This window comes from Mercenaria mercenaria, unplaced genomic scaffold, assembly GCF_021730395.1.
Source record: "Mercenaria mercenaria strain notata unplaced genomic scaffold, MADL_Memer_1 contig_970, whole genome shotgun sequence".
Taxonomy (NCBI): domain Eukaryota; kingdom Metazoa; phylum Mollusca; class Bivalvia; order Venerida; family Veneridae; genus Mercenaria; species Mercenaria mercenaria.
In genome coordinates this window covers 1,187-20,162 of record NW_026463891.1, presented here as the reverse complement: position 1 = coordinate 20,162, position 18,976 = coordinate 1,187, and the positions used below count along the sequence as shown (strand labels likewise).

General features: G+C 34.0%; 1 protein-coding gene across 1 annotated transcript; it reads left to right on the top strand.

Annotated features, from left to right (window-relative positions):
* Positions 1 to 939: 939 nt before the first annotated feature.
* LOC123566532 (uncharacterized) lies at positions 940 to 18,729 on the top strand (the record flags this gene model as incomplete). Its single annotated transcript, XM_053536402.1, has 7 exons — positions 940 to 1,546; positions 6,588 to 6,625; positions 7,839 to 8,042; positions 12,555 to 12,695; positions 13,952 to 14,114; positions 17,958 to 18,221; positions 18,626 to 18,729. Coding segments are annotated over exons 1-7 (1,521 nt in total), but the record flags the coding sequence as incomplete, so codon positions are not given.
* Between the last annotated feature and the right edge of the window lie 247 nt (positions 18,730 to 18,976).

Here is an 18,976-nt window from a genome sequence, read left to right as displayed (position 1 = left end):
TGATTCTACATTAACCTGTTAAATTCAGAAGAAATGTTGAAAAACACCAATCTTCAAATGGTGTTTGAGTGTTTTTATTTGATTGAACAATTTTTCAACAATCAACACCTGAAGTCAGTGGGCCCAAACAGGCCCTGGATTTTGTACCAGAATATGAGAAATAAACACTTAGAAAGTAAGGCGTAAGATACGTTAAATTGAGTGGTACACATTTCCTCAGTGACAAAATATGCTGCAAAATTTTGTTTTTCGTGTTTTTCAAAACAGTATTCTATAATAAATGGCTTAATGAACATTCTATAAGAAATTTTGTAAGAAATGTAAAATATTTCATATTTGATAGACCTGATTGGTGGAGTTTTTTAAAACATATGAAAAAAGATCAGTTTTGATGCTGATTTATATACACATCCGCACTGAACAACACATTCGTAATGGTTCAACATTTGCATATATAATCAAATTTTTGTTTGCATGTCTCACACATCAGCAGTGAAATTTAAGTATTTCTAACTAATTCGGACGAAAGAAGCTATATTTTCTCTCTCTGTAAGTTAACTGAATCTCGAGAATACACTAAATCTATCGGGATAGTTTGCATAAAGGGAGACAGTTAAATTCAGAACAGTTGACGTTCCCATATATATCCCATCAAGTGATCTGATATATATATATATATATATATATATATATATATATATATATATATATATATATATGATATTACTACAGTATACATGCACAATGTTGTTGCCATAAATGATAAAAGCGGACATTCAGAAGGTAATATAATCAAAAGATTTTGACGTTTGCTTTTCAAATAAATCAACTTATAGAAATTAATTAATTCAATTTCAGCTTCAACCAAAGCATATAGAAAACAACACTAGTGGCAATATTCTGCTGCTAAAGTAATCGGGATAGAACCTTGAGGCAAATATGGAAGGTGATAATCCCAGAGTCGAACCGAGTAAAAATGTGCTTAGAGCAGTAGGAGCCAGGATAAGTAATGGCAAAAACAATAAATCTTTTAAGTTGCTTTATTGCGCATCCATAGACTCTAATGTCGCCCCTGATGTAGAAAAGTTTCATCTTAAATGCGATTCAAAAAAGCCAACATTGACAATTTTACACGGAAAACACAACACTATATTTGGCGGCTACACAGGCGTTGAATGGAGTTCTTCCAAACATGATACTAGGAAAGATACAGAGGCCTTTCTATTTTACATGAACGATAACGAAGGGGCCGTATGCAAGTTTTTTCCTGTAAAGGACAATAAAACTGACTTAGCCATTACATGTGATGCAAACTTTGGTCCAACCTTCGGGGCAAACTCATTTATGAAGAATTACGATCTCCAAGTTTTCAAGAAAGATTCTAAACCTGAATCAAAACAAAAAGGAAACTTTTTCCAATTAAATGGTGTGTTTGATATAGGAAATGTTTATAATACAAACGATGCAGACGGAAGAAAAGTGAAGAGCAAGGACATCAATTCGGGAATGTTGACAGTGCAAAAGATTGAAGTTCTCCATGTTATAGGTGAGTCGACATCTTTTTTGTTTTGTTATTTTGTTTGTTTTGAAAATGGTGAACACGGTGCATTGGTCGAAGGATAGTCATACTTTTCTACATACAAAAATAAAGACTAAAGATTAAGCATGAACATAATGCAACATTTTACCTCTCATCCAAGATAGCAATGCTGGTATAGTTCTAATATTGTCTAACAATATATTTAAACAAGAGGATCAAGATGACCCTAAATCGCTCACCTGAGTAATATGGGCCACATGTTTCAAATGGCAAACTGATGTTGAAATATTAGAAAGTAGGTCAGTAGGTCACACTTATGGTAATTGAATGCCAGTTTGAAGATCGGTATGCAAAACTGTACATGTCATTCAAATTTCAAGACTGTATATCAAAACAAACAAACAAACAAAAAACAATAAGAAAGTAGGTCAGTAGGTCCAGGTCAAAGTAAGGTGACATGTAATCACTTGGGTACACCAGGTAAATATAATTAAACAGTCTAGGAAATATGATCTGATAATTTTTGAAGTTTTTTTTTCTATGTAACTCATATAACAAGTGGCCACCATGGCCGGGCCTCTTTTCGCCACAGGGGCATAATTTGAACAATCCAGTCAGAGGTCCACTAGGCAATGATACATACCAAATATCAAGGGCCTAAGATTTGAACTTTCAGACAAGGAGATTTCTATTTTTTCCCGATATAAGTCTATGTTAAACTAGGAACCACCCAATGATCATTCCTGTGAAGTGTGTTGTAATTCTGCTTAGTGGTTTTCAAGAAGACGATTTCTTTAGAAAAAGTTGACGGAAACACGACGCACGACGGACATTGAGCGGTCACAAAAGCTCACCATGATCCTTTGGCTCAGTTGAGCTAAAAAACGGACAAAGTTTACTGAAATGTTATACACGTGTGCAGACCATCCGTTACAAAACAAATTACCATAACGATGTTTATGGAGTTTTTGTCATAAACTATAAAGGAACTATTCCACATTATAAAACGTAACAAAGTGCCAAATCTTCATTCTGAGAAGAGTGAAAAAATATTTTATCAACTATACCGTTTGGTGTCTCCTTCTTAAAAGCTGGACTGTCCTAATTATTCTTCTTACAAACATGTGCTTTAAATCAATAAATTAAAGTATTGACTGGTTGAGAGATTATTAATCGGTTATATATACTTATATACAAAATATTCCTCCTTCCATAGAGGGATCAATCAGAGGTCCATTATATATATTTGGGGGAAACCGCCTAAATAATGTAAGTTACATCAAGGGGATAAAACTTCCATTCCCTGACCACAAAATCATTATCCAATCTTAATGTTTAGATGATGGTCAAAAATACGTGGACTAAATTTATAACAGCGCAGTGTTCCTTTGAAGAAGATGTTATTGTAAGACAAGTAAATTGTGTACTGTTTATCCAGAAAATACTAATAGAGATGTACACGCGTAGACCGATGTGAAGATGGACAACGGATTAGCGAATAAAACCGGGGAGTTTCTCAAATTTATTATAACCAATTTGGGCCATTTGAACTTAAACATTAAGTTTCGTTTGTCATCTTTTTACTTTCTTTATTTCGTAAATTTTATGTATCAGGTGTTGTAGATTAGGGAAGCATATAGTGTCTTTGACATTAGCACATACGATTCGCACAAAAACAAAATGACTGTCCGTTTGCCATCCTGTATGTCTGCTGATATTGAAATAACTCGTAGTCCGACCCCTTTGGTGTGGTAAAATGCATGCATAATGTACTATGTTGTGTGTCTTTTAAGCAGAGAGCAATAAAATATAGAAATTGAATCAGTCTGCATATTTGATCGTCACAGCTGCATGTGTGCTCAACTCATCATACCGTGTCAACCCTTTTCGAATAAAACTTGGTATACAATATCAGCTTGAGGTAGACATGAGCAAATTGTCGTGAAAATGTATGACTTATCATTTATTCTGACAGTATGTATAGGCGATCTGTGAAGGAGAAACTGCTAACAATCGTTACACTTAACAGGATAACTGTCTTTCGTAAAAAATAACACTTTTTCCTTGGGTCGGTGGTAAAAGGTCAAGGTCACTGTGGCCTAGATAATGGTAAGTCATTTTGCTAAATTAATAAATAACGCGTTGGTCTAACGTTCCAAGTGATCTTCACACATAAAATGGTTACAGCTCAATGAACAAAAATAGCTTTGCTGCTAATTTTTACAGAATGCTTGTTTGTAGACGTTAGATGAAACTTGTTTATACGTCAGTTGATCTTAGGTAGAAGCAGATAAAATTGCTTCATGCATATGATAACAGCATATAAAATTGTTTTTGCAAGCAGCTCTTGTATTATCACAATTGTGTTAAGATCTTTGCGAGTGCAGGCAAGTAACGTCAGCATAAAAGCATCTATAGCTGTAACTACTACATGACTTCTTACATAGTATAACATCGTTGTTCCAAAGCTTGCGCTACATTTTGTATAGGACAGGTTTTTATTCAACACTAAATTTTGCAGGGCTAAAATTAAATGTTGAAGAAAATAAGTATGAACATTTTTTCTGATATTACATAACAAAACACCTGTTGAATTGCCTGGTGCCCAATAGTATGAACTATTTGCACTTGGTCCTTCAGATTTCGGGCAATTGTTTTGACTAATGACCGACGTCTGTACTATAATTTGCATCTGTCATATAATTGTACCTTAACTTCAAGTTGGTATAAGTCGTACATGTATGAATGTCACTTTTTCACATATAAGCACTCTCTTTTGTTCTTACGTTATCCTCATGTTTTTCTTTTTTTTTTGCGTAGTACCAAAGTATCCGATTTGTTCAGTGTATTTACTGAAATTATTTCTTTAGAAAATAATTGATCCTCAACGTAGGCGCTATCTACTTAGATTATTGTCAATTCAGATGAGACCTCCACCTGACATTTCCAATTATCAGAGATATGTGTCGGCTACCATAAACCAAACTGATCGACCTCCGGTGAACCCTCTGCTTGATGTACTGAGTAAGCTTCTTTCAGTTGTACTAGGAGGAACCTTTATCGGTTGTTTAATTATTAACGGTACGATGTTTTTGAAACGTTCCTACATTAAACTGACTGGCAGCAGTTGCAGTGACATTGTCCATAGATGGCACCAACCATGAATTATATTGGTCTAATGATAACCAACATGAATTTCATTCAGGCCATATGAAATACCATTATCTTCATACACAGGTTGTGGTTGCCAACAGTAGTAAAATATATTATATTGAATCAGTTTTTTATGGAACAACGCAAAAACGTATTGCTAATGTGCCAAATTGGTACAACAGATTTTCACTTTCCTGACAAATGTATTCTTTTAACAGACAAAATATATCCAAACGGACATCCCGTTTTAACATTTTACTGTGCAATTCAATTTCGCAGGAAACGCAGTCAAAAAAGGCAAATGTGTGCACGTTATGATAGAAATTACAGAAGATATTGGGTGTCTGTTGAACACGAATTATGCCAAATAAAGACATATAAATGTGTTAGCTTCATGTGGCGCAATACCAGTAGGTTGTTGTCTGTAACTAGCTTTGGTGTGCAGGTGTGCAGGTGTGCAGGAGGCGATCCATATGGCTAATCTATTAAATTAGAAATAAATGTATGCATATTTCAAGCTATCGGTCCTTACTTATTATTACAGTGATTACTTTGAGAAATCTCATCCTCCCCTACCTCTGCCCCCGGTTTTAGTCGGTAATGCGATCTTCACATCGGTCTACGGTTGTACATCTCTAGTAAAGGGTTTACGTTTCAACTTCTAAATTCATTTTTTGTCAATTGATAGGAGAAAGTATGATGGAGTTATGCAAAATGAAAACACCATACCATACGTTCAAAGATGCCTGTTCACTGCTTAAAATGTCGGCATAATGATCTGGTAAGGAGAGGTGGGATATACTTGACGTTCCGCCTATTCATTTATTCCGGCGTCTTTTGTCGGTTAACATATTTTTCAATGAAATGTTCCGCCATTATTTAAACATATCCCAGACAAATAAAGCAGAAAATAAACTAATATAAACAGTTTATTTAACTCACCGTAACGTGACAAAAGCACAAAAAATATTCAAATACACAGTCTGATTGATAGTTGGTCATCCAAAATGTTTTAAACCAAGCCTTGGTTGTATATTTGATTCAGAAATTTTCAAAGGTAACAAGATTTTATGAAAACAGAGTTTTAACGAAAATTTCATCTAAGTGATAAATATACGCTTTCGTGTATCTGTGAATTAGGGTACAAAATGGAGTGTCTATACGTTAAGTGCTAGGCTAAGGTAGCCTAACAGGCCTGTGTCTGAAAGGATTCCTCTCTCTTTGTTCTAGGGGCAGATTTGTCTTACTCTGTTCCTCTGACCAGATCGCTCTGTGTCTGTAATTGTATTAGATCAATTTGTCGCCCTGAGTGGCTGGGTTTGAAGATGGTTATCATGAAAAGGGCGCTATATAACTCTTGTATAATTATAAAATACAAAACTCCAGAAACTAATAATAAAGAATAACCTTCGGCTGGCTTACGGAAGGTCGGTGGTTCTACCAAGGTGCCAGCTCGCGATTGAAATAGTGCAAGTAGGGGCAATGGGGGTCTTCCTCCACATTTAAAGCTCGATAGACCTATAATTGTGTCAGTGCGACGTTAATTCCAACAAAAAATATATAACATAGCAACATAAAACGGGACTCATATCAGTTTTCCTTACAAAAAAAAACAACAAACCAATAACTGCAAAAATATAATTTCAACAAATCTGTTTTGTAGTTCAACGTTGTCAGTTTTTGATGTCAACGGTGGTAGTTCAATCGAGAATGGGCTCAAGGTTAAAAGCACCAAGTCCCAGCAAGCCTGAACCTTAGGTTGCTTCAAAATTTGAATGCATTATTTAAAAATCTATACAAAGATCCCAGGAACAGTTCAAACCGATGATACAGTAAGTCGTGATCTTTTGAATAAACATGTTCTTTTTCCATTTCTCCCAATTGCTTCTTTTAGATGACGAGTATCATGAACCGTGGAGAACACAGCTTAAGGTAAGTTCTTTATTCAGTTTAGCAAGCTAGATTGTATACATAATTATTTAAAAGGTAATGACTTTAAATTCTAATAAGGCATCCACTTTGCAGATTGTATCGGACACATGTTACATTTTATTGATGTTATTATAGTATAACTCATTTGGCACTTAATACATCAAATAAGCTAGATCATTGAAGTAGGTGAATCTATAACCTCACACATTTAACAGCCCCTCTTTTTGTAGAAATAAAGGCAAAGGCCTTCGCGTACTTAAAACAACCTAATATCCTTTTGTAGTAGTAATTTTATAACAAGAATGTACCTGTTACATTCTGTCAGTCTTTCACATTGATTTGCTTTATTTAACGTTGCGTTTTTTTTTTTTTAAAGAAATTGATCTTTGAAACATGAAATCTTAAATCGACGGATAAAAAAATGCTGAATATTCACATATCTAGCATAAAACACACACTTTCTTTGAGCAACTTTGAGAATATTCGCATTAATAACTTGTTTGATCAAAATCGTGCGAATCAAGTGAATGATCACTTTGTTGTAACAATTTTAAAAATACTGTTTCTCAAAATCTTTACAGAGCTTATGTTCATTGTATCACAAAGCGACGGGAGATAAAATTTACCTTTAACGTCACATGCACATAACTACAAATCTGAGTTAACGCATTTGGATTGTTAATATTAGAAGTAATACGAAAAGACGTTCAAGCTTATATTATCAAAAGTACTACTTCAAATTGTCACAGTACTAATGGTATCCAAACAAAAGTAAAGTGAGACAGTGTTTTATAAGCGAACATAGTAGGCCTAAGTACATAATATCGTTTTTTCCTCTAATAGGTAGATCTACAGAAAAAGTAGATCCCTATTAGGAAATGTTATGAATTTTCAAACACTGACATATGTCGCATAAACCATCGCGTAAATAATTGTAGATGCACAATTATTAATAATTACACGTTAGTAATGCTTGTAGTACAGAGTAGTAATTTGTAGTAATTCAAACGACTTTATTTATGTTTCATACAATGTAGCTACAATACATTTGAGCGTGCGGACAAAGCTGTTACTTTGTACATGATTATGTTACAAACACAAAAATGCAGATATACTTGTAGCTATTTGATACACATTTCAATACATACCTCATCAAAATTATGATATACATTCTTTATGCCGTTCACAACTTTTCTGTCCCCGATGTTTTTAGGATGAACATGTCCGTCAGATGAAAAAAGAACTTACAATGAAGGAACCTATACCCGGGCTAGGCATCAAGAAATACAACATACTTCTGATTGGGACAATCGGTGTCGGAAAGTCTAGTTTTTACAACACTCTTGCGACTGTTTTCGGAGATAAAGTAAAGACACATGCTCCTGCAAGAGAGTCGAAAGGAAGTGTCACAAATGAGGTAGAATTTACATGTTAGCTCTTCAACTCATTTTTTAGTACAATCATCTATAAGAAGATTCTATGAAGTATAAAACGCAACAAAGTAATATAACAGCAAACTCGATTTGAATCTTATCAGAAGAGGTAAAATGTTGCAACCCTACAAAAGACCCGTGGTGACATTTCAGCTTCATTATTTCATGATTTCCACTTCATGAATTCAAGCATTCACGATTTCTGCTTCCTGATTTCACGATTTCCACTTCACGAATTCACGATTAAACTTCACGATTTCACGATTTCTTGGTTTCGCGATTTTCACTTTACGAATTCACGATTTATATATTAAACGAATTCACGATTTCTTGATTTTATGATTTCCACTTCAGGAATTCATGATTTCACGAATTCACGAATTCACGATTTTACCATTAAACTTCACGATTTCACAGTTTGAAACGAGGGTAGAGTAGAAAATCGGCAGTACTAGGGTACATATTCGTTACCCGTTACCCGATTTAAACATTTGTTATTATGGTGTACTAAATAATTTGACTGAAATACAAACATGACATTTTTCACGAAATCTACATCCTGCTGCCTCTTGAACAGAATAATTTTATGTCATCTAAGTTGACATTTTTATGGCGTTTATTTGAAAGAAATAAAAACTACTCCCAAACATGATTTATGCTCCAAATATGCTCATATCAATAAGGATGACAGTCAACAATTATAAGGCACATAAGTTGTATTTTCAGTATTAGTCCGGGTACCCGGGTACCGGTGGGTAATTGTTCAACGGGTACCCAGGTACAAAATTTGTACTCGTTTCGGCCCTAATTACATGGAGTTAACCTTAAAAACTTTAACAATAAGGCCCTGTTTGTAGACATTGATTTTTGACTTGATTTTTCAAAAGTGTCGAGATAATAATTTGTGATAAAATGAAAGATTAGATATTGGTGAAGAAGTGAATTTATTACTTTGTGCAGCTGAAGTTTAGATGTTTTTAGTGCATGACATATTCATTTAGTACATCGGTACCTTGGGGATCCAGGCTACACTGAAAAGCATCCCAAAATATCTGGCACGGGCGTGATTAAGACCCGCATCACCATATTGCTAGTCCTAGGCATTCCCATTGCACCAGCGTGCCACGCTGGAGAGTTTTATAACAAAACAAAATAAGGTTTGAAAATGTTTAAAGCTGCCAGGATAATTTTACCTCCAGGCCCACTTAAATAATATTCATAACTAACAACTTCCAAAATTACAAACAAATCAGGGTAGTTCTAGTTTTTAGCCACATTGACTATAATTCTGCTTCTTTACCACATCTGCATGTGTTCTGCTTTCTGCCTCCCCTATCTTAAAAAGCCCCTACACTTTCAAATTCGAAATCGTGAAATTGTGAATTCGTGAAGTGAAATCGTGAAATCAACATCGTGAAATTTAAATCGTAAGTAATGTGAACCAGAAATCGTGAAGTTTAATGTGAAATCGAATTCGTGAAGCAAAATCGGAACAGAGCAGAAACGGAATATTTAGTAAAATCTGATTCAGCAGAAATCGTGAATTCATGAAATGGAAATCGTGAAATCAGGAAGCAGAAAGCGTGAAATAATGAAGTTAAAATGCCACCAGGGGTCTTTTGTACAACCATCCTAACATCCGTGAAACGCGATTCTTTAATTCTTTGTTTGACTTAAACTCACCGACTAATTCAAAGTATTACGCCTTTTGTGAACCCGTTTTTTCTGTACGTACTGTTGTTTTGTAATCACTCCTTCCATCCATCTGTTTGTCGATGGCTTCCTTTTCTACAGTTTTTCATTCAAATAGCGAATTTGGTTTCGTGTATCATGACACAATTAATAGTCTTTTCAGTTAAAAATAGAACTATGAGGGTTTTAAATATAAATATATACACAGCAGAATCACTGTGTGATTCACAATTAGTAAATGCTCCGAATATCGGAGCGATGAAAGAAACCATTTTTATTACAGAAACTCCTTCAACTGCAAATTCGTTGTTTGAAATAATGTATTCTATTTGATCGCATGTCGCAGAAGGATTAACTGACGCAATTACTGATGTTTGGAGCCGTATAATAATAACAACATGTCATTGCAACCTATATCTTTTAAAATACATAAAATCATTTTATTGACCTGTATTAATACAATAATAAAATTTGTAAATTCTATTACACATTTTACTTTACTGATTTTTTGTCGTGTTTATTCAATGACAAGTAAAATTAAAAAAGAAAAATGCACCGTAAAGAAGACGCTTTAGATCTAGAAGGCTGCAGATGATACCTTAGAATATATAGTTGAGTTTGGTTCAGGAAAATATACTTGTCAGAACAGTTACATTTTGAAACACATGCTTATTTTATATTGATTCACATAATTCAACAATGTTCATGCTACATTAATGTATGCTCTACATGATAATTCATTTTCATTTTTTTTTCAATTCCACGGACGAGAAACTCAATTGATAATGTGTGAAAAGTACACGTTTATTTTTGACATTGTACAAACTACAGCCATTCTTTGTTCTCTGTTATATTTAATATAAACTTTGCTGGTATGCATCGTGCTGAGAGGGAGGGATTCTACATATATAATAATTCAAATGTTTTGCTGCCTTTACTGAACTATGATGATAAAAAGGTCGGTGTCAGTATGGCGTTAAAGTTGTCTTAATATAAATATGAACGTTTAAGAAAGAATGTAGCTGTCATTTGTCTTGCATTTTCGTTAAGTAGTTATTTAATTCTACCATTAAAGCATGCGAGTTCCTTTTCAAAAGTATTGTTTTACTACAAATATAGTAAGCGTTTTTCTTGAAATATTTTAGAAGGAAAATGCTTCAATGGAGCCCTACCATATATTTGCAACATTGATATATTGTCAGGATACTGGTTATATGACCCAGGGAAGTGCTCACGCCTTTAGTATCTTGAACAATGGTTTGGGTCCAATCGCTAAGGTGACTATATCTTAGACTAGCTGACAAACGATGTAGAATGTCCTTTGTTAAAACGTAGAGCTTGTGAGACCAAATATCTCATATATAGAATTTTCCTCTGGCTACCTTGCCTTTATGATTCGTGTACCAATGATTCGTAAATGATTTCTTATTATGAGCTAGATAATTTCAGGGATCAGGCAAATCACTAAATGTTTCAAACTAACAATCTCCAATTACAAATGATTAGCTCAAACTCCTATAGGCTGGAGACTCTATACTTGGCTGGTCTTTTTGTTGGAGTTCCCGTCAGACAATGTCTTGTCTTTGAATCAACAACATACGAGTCCTATCGCATAGATGCTCGGCCTCTGTCCTCTCAAACTTTATAAGATTGCCCTGACTCCTGGATGCTCAGCGCCTATATGCTATCATATGTAGCAGTCAACTACCATATAGGTATATCTCCGATGCCTTGGCTGTACTTCGCCAGTAATGCTGAACCGTCTATAAGCTGAACCGTCTCTTACTATCTCAATAGATTACCAAACTCTGTCTCAGCTTCCCGATGCTCAACCTATATATGCTATCGTATATAGCATTCAATTACCTTTGAGGTAAAACTTCTATGCGCTGGCCCTATAGCTCGAAACCTGATTGAAATTCTGCAACTCTTCTTTAATCTACGAACTTCCAAAGTCTTCTTTTTAATAATTTATCCGCCCTGACAGGGTAACTGCAATAGTCTCCTTATCAAGGTACTGTGATAAATTATTAGTTGAATCCTCGATGTGTCTTCTTCAACCGCTGGATACCGAATCTATCTACCTATTTATACCCCAGCAGAAGTGCTATTTTTAGAACTTGTTTCTGATTGGTCCAAATTTAAACATAACGTTTTACAACGAGTACTTGCTCTATCTAGTATCTGGTTCCCATTAACTTTTGATATGATATAATGTGCGAAGCTGGGACCCAGCCGTCGACATAATGAACCCAAATCAGCCACGAATGACCCAAATCAGCAATTCAACAAAAAATATAGCAATGATAGCATGGAAAGGGAGTCAAGCACTAACTGTGCTTAATGTGTTACGTTATCAATATATCATCCATACAAATTATTCTGACATATATCAAAGGTATCCGTTGCTGTGTGTGTGCGTGCGTGCGTGCGTGCGTGCGTGTGTGTGTGTGTGTGTGTTTTGTTGAGACAGATGTTGTTTATGTTGTTGTTGTCCTGTAATTGAACTTATTATTGTTGGTTTATCTGATCTGTTTGATCATGAGATCCATTAATTTTAATTAAAAGATTGTTTTGTACTATAATTCACGTTGGCCGAGTCTGTGCTTTTTGAGAGATATGCACTTTTCATAGCTTATTGAGAACGCTGTCAATCAAACCAAGTCGGGTTCTGTTTGCTTTCAGTGAATCTTCTTATCGATTAACCTATGTATGTTTCTTACTAATTTTTGTGTGTTTCTTACATTTTACAACAAATACATATTGGAAGTTCTTATTTTCTTTCATATTATTTGATTTAATAGGTTAAAGCATACACGATTGAGACGGAGAAAGGTGAGGAACTATGTGTACGTATATTTGACATCAGAGGATTTGAATCCCAGAGAGGTTATGAGCATGAACTTGCCCATATTCTAAATGGACAATTACGTATCGGGTATAAAGTAAGTATATCTATATCTTTTTCTTAATGGCAAATTACTTGTCGGTCTTAAAAATCAGCGAACTTTGGAAAAGTCATAAAATCGAACAAAAGCTGGATATGGTTTCGCTGGGATAGTCAATGTATTACTTATATTGAATTATTGGAAACGGATTTCCTGTTGGATTTTTATCCTTCTTTCTGTTTTTTGTTCCTTTTCATCTCAAACTATAATCCCACAGCAATATAATCAAACTTTACAATCTTTAATTTCTCATTATCAGTGTAACCGTCTCAAATATAATATATCCGCCAACAAATAATTTACAAAACGCAACATGTAAACAATGACATTGAATTTAGCTATATTCCTGAGTTTGAAAAAATGTAATAACATTAATTTTAATGAGATTATTACAGTAAAACGGCGATTTCCCTTGAAAAAAAATCTGCCGCCAGATGGCGCTCTTCAAAGGAGATGTGGACTTTTTCTATTTTCTCCAAATGAAAGACAGGAGATGTTAGTACATAAAGACCTATTATCAGTCTTATATCTCATACTTCGATATTTTGGTAGGAACCCCGCGAACCACCTTAAGCTATTACCGGAAATAAAGAAAATGAAAGTAGACATGCTAAACTTGAAAACTAAAGTCGCCTTTGGAGTGGTCGACTGTCAGGGGTCACGCGCAGGGGTCACCCCTTCAAAATGTATGCGCGTGGACTTTCATTTTGCTTATGTGGACTCAATCTTTTGCATTTTCTAACGATTTGAAAATACCTAGGCTTTAGCACGACATGTCAGCTTTTCATCTACAAAACCATATTTGAGTTCAGAATAAACCTCAATCCCGCAGGGGTCCGTAACGGAGCAAATATACATAGAGAATTTTGGAACTTCGTCAAATCGCTAAAATTGTCATTTGTGATGTTGTCTGATAGGTTCAGTAAATCCCTCGCGTGTCAACTATGCCCGTATTTGGGAACTGCAGACCTAGCCATTTTCAGAAATATTTTCCAAATGAATTTCGTTTGATAAATTTTGATTTTACGGAAGCGTGAAATGGCAATGAGACGCTACTACGTTTAATCACATTACAGGTGCGGAAAGGACATGATAGAATGACAAGACTTGTTAACGTCTATTGTCCAAACCTATAATTTTATTTAATTCATATAACTTTTAATGACTTTGGAATCAGTTATATATTTTAGTAGCTAGCCATCATTTTTTATTAGATAAAAAGTCTTCATTTATAACTCCACTGCTTTTCCTAGTTTCCAGAGCAAATGTCTGAGCCAACTGAAGAGGACAAACGTAAGCCAGAAACCTTGGATGATGAAATCCACTTACTGTGTTTCTTGACGGGCCCGCCTGAAAATTATAACAACGCCCAAATCAAGGAGATTGACAACATTAAACATACAACCGACCTGAAAGGTATTCACATAAGTAATTGTCTGAATTTTCCACTGATATAAGTTTTGTGCACACAAATACCAAGTACAGAATAATGAAATATATCCATCTATCGTTTGTATTCTTACAACATGTTTTATTATCAATGGTCCCGTTTTTATTTATTTTCTTTTTCGTTAAATCGATACATGATATCGGCCTTTCTAAACAATAAAACGTTAAAACTGACTACCAGTTTTTGTCAAAGTTTAGTATCGGTCTAGCCATTTTTATATAAATTTAATATAGTTCACGCTATGTTATTCCCGAATAAATTTTTCTATTTATTTTTATGAAATCTATTAAAAGACATATGCAGTCATTGCGACTGTCGCTTATTTGTTCATATCGGTGTCATCAAACATCAAATGTAACAAAACTATCGACATTAATAAATAAAAAAAAGAGTCAATATAATTATGTATTTCCCATCAATATAATCTGACTAATATTTTGTAATCAAATCGTTTAGCACAATTGTTTTCTCAAAACCGAAACAACGTTTTGTTGATTTGATGGAAGACCAGTATTCTACATCACTGTGTTTATATAACACACGTGGTTAATTAAAGTCGCTCGCAATAGTTTTTTCCGGACGGGTCGATATTTACCAAAACACCATGCCAAATGTGTTGTTTCTAATCGATGTGGCACATTGCAGTGTTGGAGCGGTCTTCTGCATGCCCGGAAGTGATTATCTAATGTCGCGTACGGCAAAAATGCGCAAATTATTGCATGTTCGCACGCATTTAGGGTAAAATATGTATGATATACTGACTAGAGGTTAGGGTTAGTATCACCATGGTTACAAAATATATACATTTAAAGTACTTTTAGTTCAAATTGCTTCAATCCGGCATATACTCGTATCTGTAATTTATACCGGCGCTCCAACTCTGCATTGAGTCACAGCCATTTCTAATCCCGTACCTGACCTATTCCGTACATTCGTATTCGTAAACTATAGGTTTTGTTCGGAGAAAGGCGGAAACTTACATTGTTCTATGACATCAAAATACTTCAAAAACACGTAAAAATTCGCTTATTAAGAAATCTGCCGTCTGATAATTTGATATACCTCTGAGTTATTTGCTCAAACACTGACAGAGTTTCCGTGGCATTTGTCAAGAAGCCTTTAGCCTGTATTCTCTAAACTTAGTCGGATGATTGGCTAAATGAAGTTGATAACACCTATTGCTTTTAAGACCAATATGTTAAAGGTAAAGGATGCGGCAGCCGAAATGATGAAATGATTTCTTCCTATAGAAATCCAGAAAAATGTTTCTACAATCATGCACACTTTCAGCGAGTTTATTCCAAATGTTTCTAAGGTGATTCTCTTGTTAAATATCTCTGTCTTAAGCTGTGGACAAATACAGAATACTGTCAAGAGTTTGGATGAATATATGCCCTTGTTTGAAATAAAAAATGATTACGTATTTCGTAGCAACCTGCGTTGTATAAATGCCCACCCCACCCCACCTCGTTGTAATTTGATTTAAGTGAAATCTAATATGGTTACCTCTCAAATTTTCCTTTTGTTTTAGATTAGGTGGACATAACCAAAAGTATGTGCAGAGTTTGATTTAATTCTGTTATGTGGAACTCGATGAAATAGCAGAAGTTCCAATTTAAAATTGACAAAAACATGCAAAAATAGCCCTCGGGCCTGCTGAACAAGTATTCCTTTCTTTACAAAATCGTTTTCTTTTGATTTTGCTGAGCATGTTTCAAATAGATATATTGCTTTCCGTTATAAAAATGCTTAGATATCAAATTAATGCTGGTTATTGTACTTTACTGAACTATATTTTAGGAGTATAGCAATTTTGAAAAACGTTAAAAATAGCATCATATCTAGGGACAAATAAAATTGAAACAAAGCTGGTGAGCAGACCTAGTATTTTTATTTCATTTTTCAATACATCATTACTTGATTTTTTAATACAGAACATTTCATCAAAATCTATTAATGGGAAAAAGTTACGAATCTTTAAGCACATGAATAACGTTAAAAAGCATGGTTAATATCTCCAATCTGTACTTTGTCTAGCTATAATCTGTATATAAAAAAATAAAACATAAACATAAAATTCCATTATTTTTACAAATTACATGTAGTATGAAATGAAACAAACGAAAATCCGTTTATTTCTGGTGAGTTATCGAAATATTAAGTCATTGATAATGATACAATTCTTATATTTTCATTATCACTTTCATGTAAATATCGATGATATATTTCAACATGACATTTTAGCAAGCACATATCCTCTATGTACTTCAGAGGGGCTGCAAAAGGGACTATAAGAGGCATGCACCCTTGTTTTGTACATTAGCCATTAGTAACAAAGAATACACTTTTCCAGTAATAATTAAACGCGCTCAATCGTTTTTTTTAAAAAAAACTATTTTATCGAAATCAAATCTGGAATATACGGAAGGATGTTACAAATACTAACCTAAAGGCTATGAATCTACAAGGCCGTCCAGATATTCACAAAGATCATTTTCTGAACACATTCCTCATACCTCATACTTATATGAACATATTATTAAATCTAATAAGTTGCAAACTGAAATTAAACCTACAAACAATTACAAAAGTATTAGTAAATACTTGGAAAAGTTTTGTCTGAAACAATTACTCATGCAAAAAGCGTTTATTTATGTTATAGATGAAATCGTATTCCCTATTTTGCAGCTTCACTTAGCCAAGATTACACAAAATTGGCAATGTCATTAGATATATGCATAACTGAAATGAGCAGCAAAAAGGTGAATGCTTTTCGTTCAGTCTTTATCATTCTTTGCATGAACCCTAATTAGAAGAAATAAATACGAGGGACGTTCAATATGTAATGTTACTTCATATGTAGTTCCGTAACCGCTGGTTATTTTTAGATACGGTTTTCAGGACATGATAGAACATTTTATTGAGAAGGTAATGCTATATCAATTATAAAAATCGGCAGGTTCAAAGAAAAAATATAATCATTTGAGTGAGGTGCACTTGGGTATACTGGACCATAATTATAATCATAATTTAGGTTCGTCCTACGCATCCAGAGTCTCAAAAAGATAGAATAACTTGAAAAATAAAAAAAAAAAAAATCTATCATTTTTCTACGAGGTACCGCAATTTGTGATGAGTTTGCGTTTGTTTTAAACTATTCATTGCATTTTTAATTTTACAACACAACATAAAATTCTAAACTCGAGGTTGATTCTATCTGGAATGGGTGTTGAGAGCGTTTATCAAAGTTGTAAGAACTAGTTTCACAATTGAGAATTAAGATACTAGTATCAATTTAAGATACAAAAATTTTTTAATGATGATGATCGCGCCTGACAATTGCAGAGGCTTATTGTACTCAACTTATCATTTTTCGAGTAAAAATATGCACACTCAAATTAATACTGTAAAACCTTTTTTATTTTAGTTTTCAAATGTTTTTGTGAGGATCATGATTTGTTTTATCTGTTTAAACTGAAAATAGAACTATAGATCTAGTTTTTGAATAGTAGAATCAAGGAATTGCATCTTAAAATATCAATATTTTTGACATAAAATTGTCCAGTATACCCGAGTACGCCTCACTTAAATGATTATATTTTTACTATGAATCTACCGATTTTTATAATTTATGTAGCACTGTGTTCCCAATAAATTGCTCTATAATGTATATAAACGCATCGAAAATAAACAAGCGGTTACGGAAGTACATATGGAGAACATACATATAGAACGCCCCTCGTATAGTTATATCTATTTATAACTTTCGAAATACGTTTTTAATCCGTTCGACTGAAATATTTTTAAAGGTTTACCATTGGTTGTTGTGGCAACCAAGTTTGATGAACAATGCCTGAATATAACAGAGGATGTGGACCATCTGTATAAATGCAAAAAGTCAAAAGACACAACAGAAGATATAGCAAAGTTTTTCAAGATTCAGGAGAACCACGTTCTTCCAGTTGTAAATTACACTTCTGAGAACGTCAAATCAAAAGGGAAAGATAGACTAGCTCTACAAGCTTTCCATAAAATGATAGAAGTAACAGAGGATTTCCTTGCACAACATAAAGGTTATAATTACTTGACGCTTCTAAAATTCTTAGCAGTGTAATATATTAAAGATATATGACATATTTTCGAAAAGTAATATGTTTGATAGTCGTAATACGAGGGTTCATCCAGATGTAATGTTAACGCGTCCATTACGGAAATATACCAATACGTAAAGTACTTCAGTTATGACAATATGGGTAAATACTACTTCCTGGGGTTGCTGAAATTCATAGAACTTTAGACTTTACCCATGACGAGGATTGCCGCACGAAAAAACTGCGTTTCTTTCATAAAGAAACAAAAACAACAAATAAAGAAAGATACATGTATTCATCAATTGACATCAAATGACACATCTAGTAGTATGAAATTATAGTGATGGGAAATTACTTCTTTCAGAACTATAATTGCATCTTTGCAGATAAATGTTCGCTGTGTAGTGCTAAGGTAGATCGCTTAGTGTATCAGCTTCTGGCGACAATAATGTCAATGCCTTTCAGCGATCTTCGTTACTATGTCTTCTGTGTATGTCGATATTTAAATAACTAAGCCATTGCTTATGACATTTTTAAAAAAAAAATCCTTGTAAATAGATCAGTCTACATGGAAAGGACATTTTGTCATGATTTTTTTCTCATACATTTTTTTGGCTCCGGTGATGATACTGTTTAATCAAACCTCGTTTTACTCTTTTTTATCTTTAAGTTATTGAACTATTGAATACGTAAGTAAACAAAATGTGTACTTTAATTGCACAACACATACCAACGAA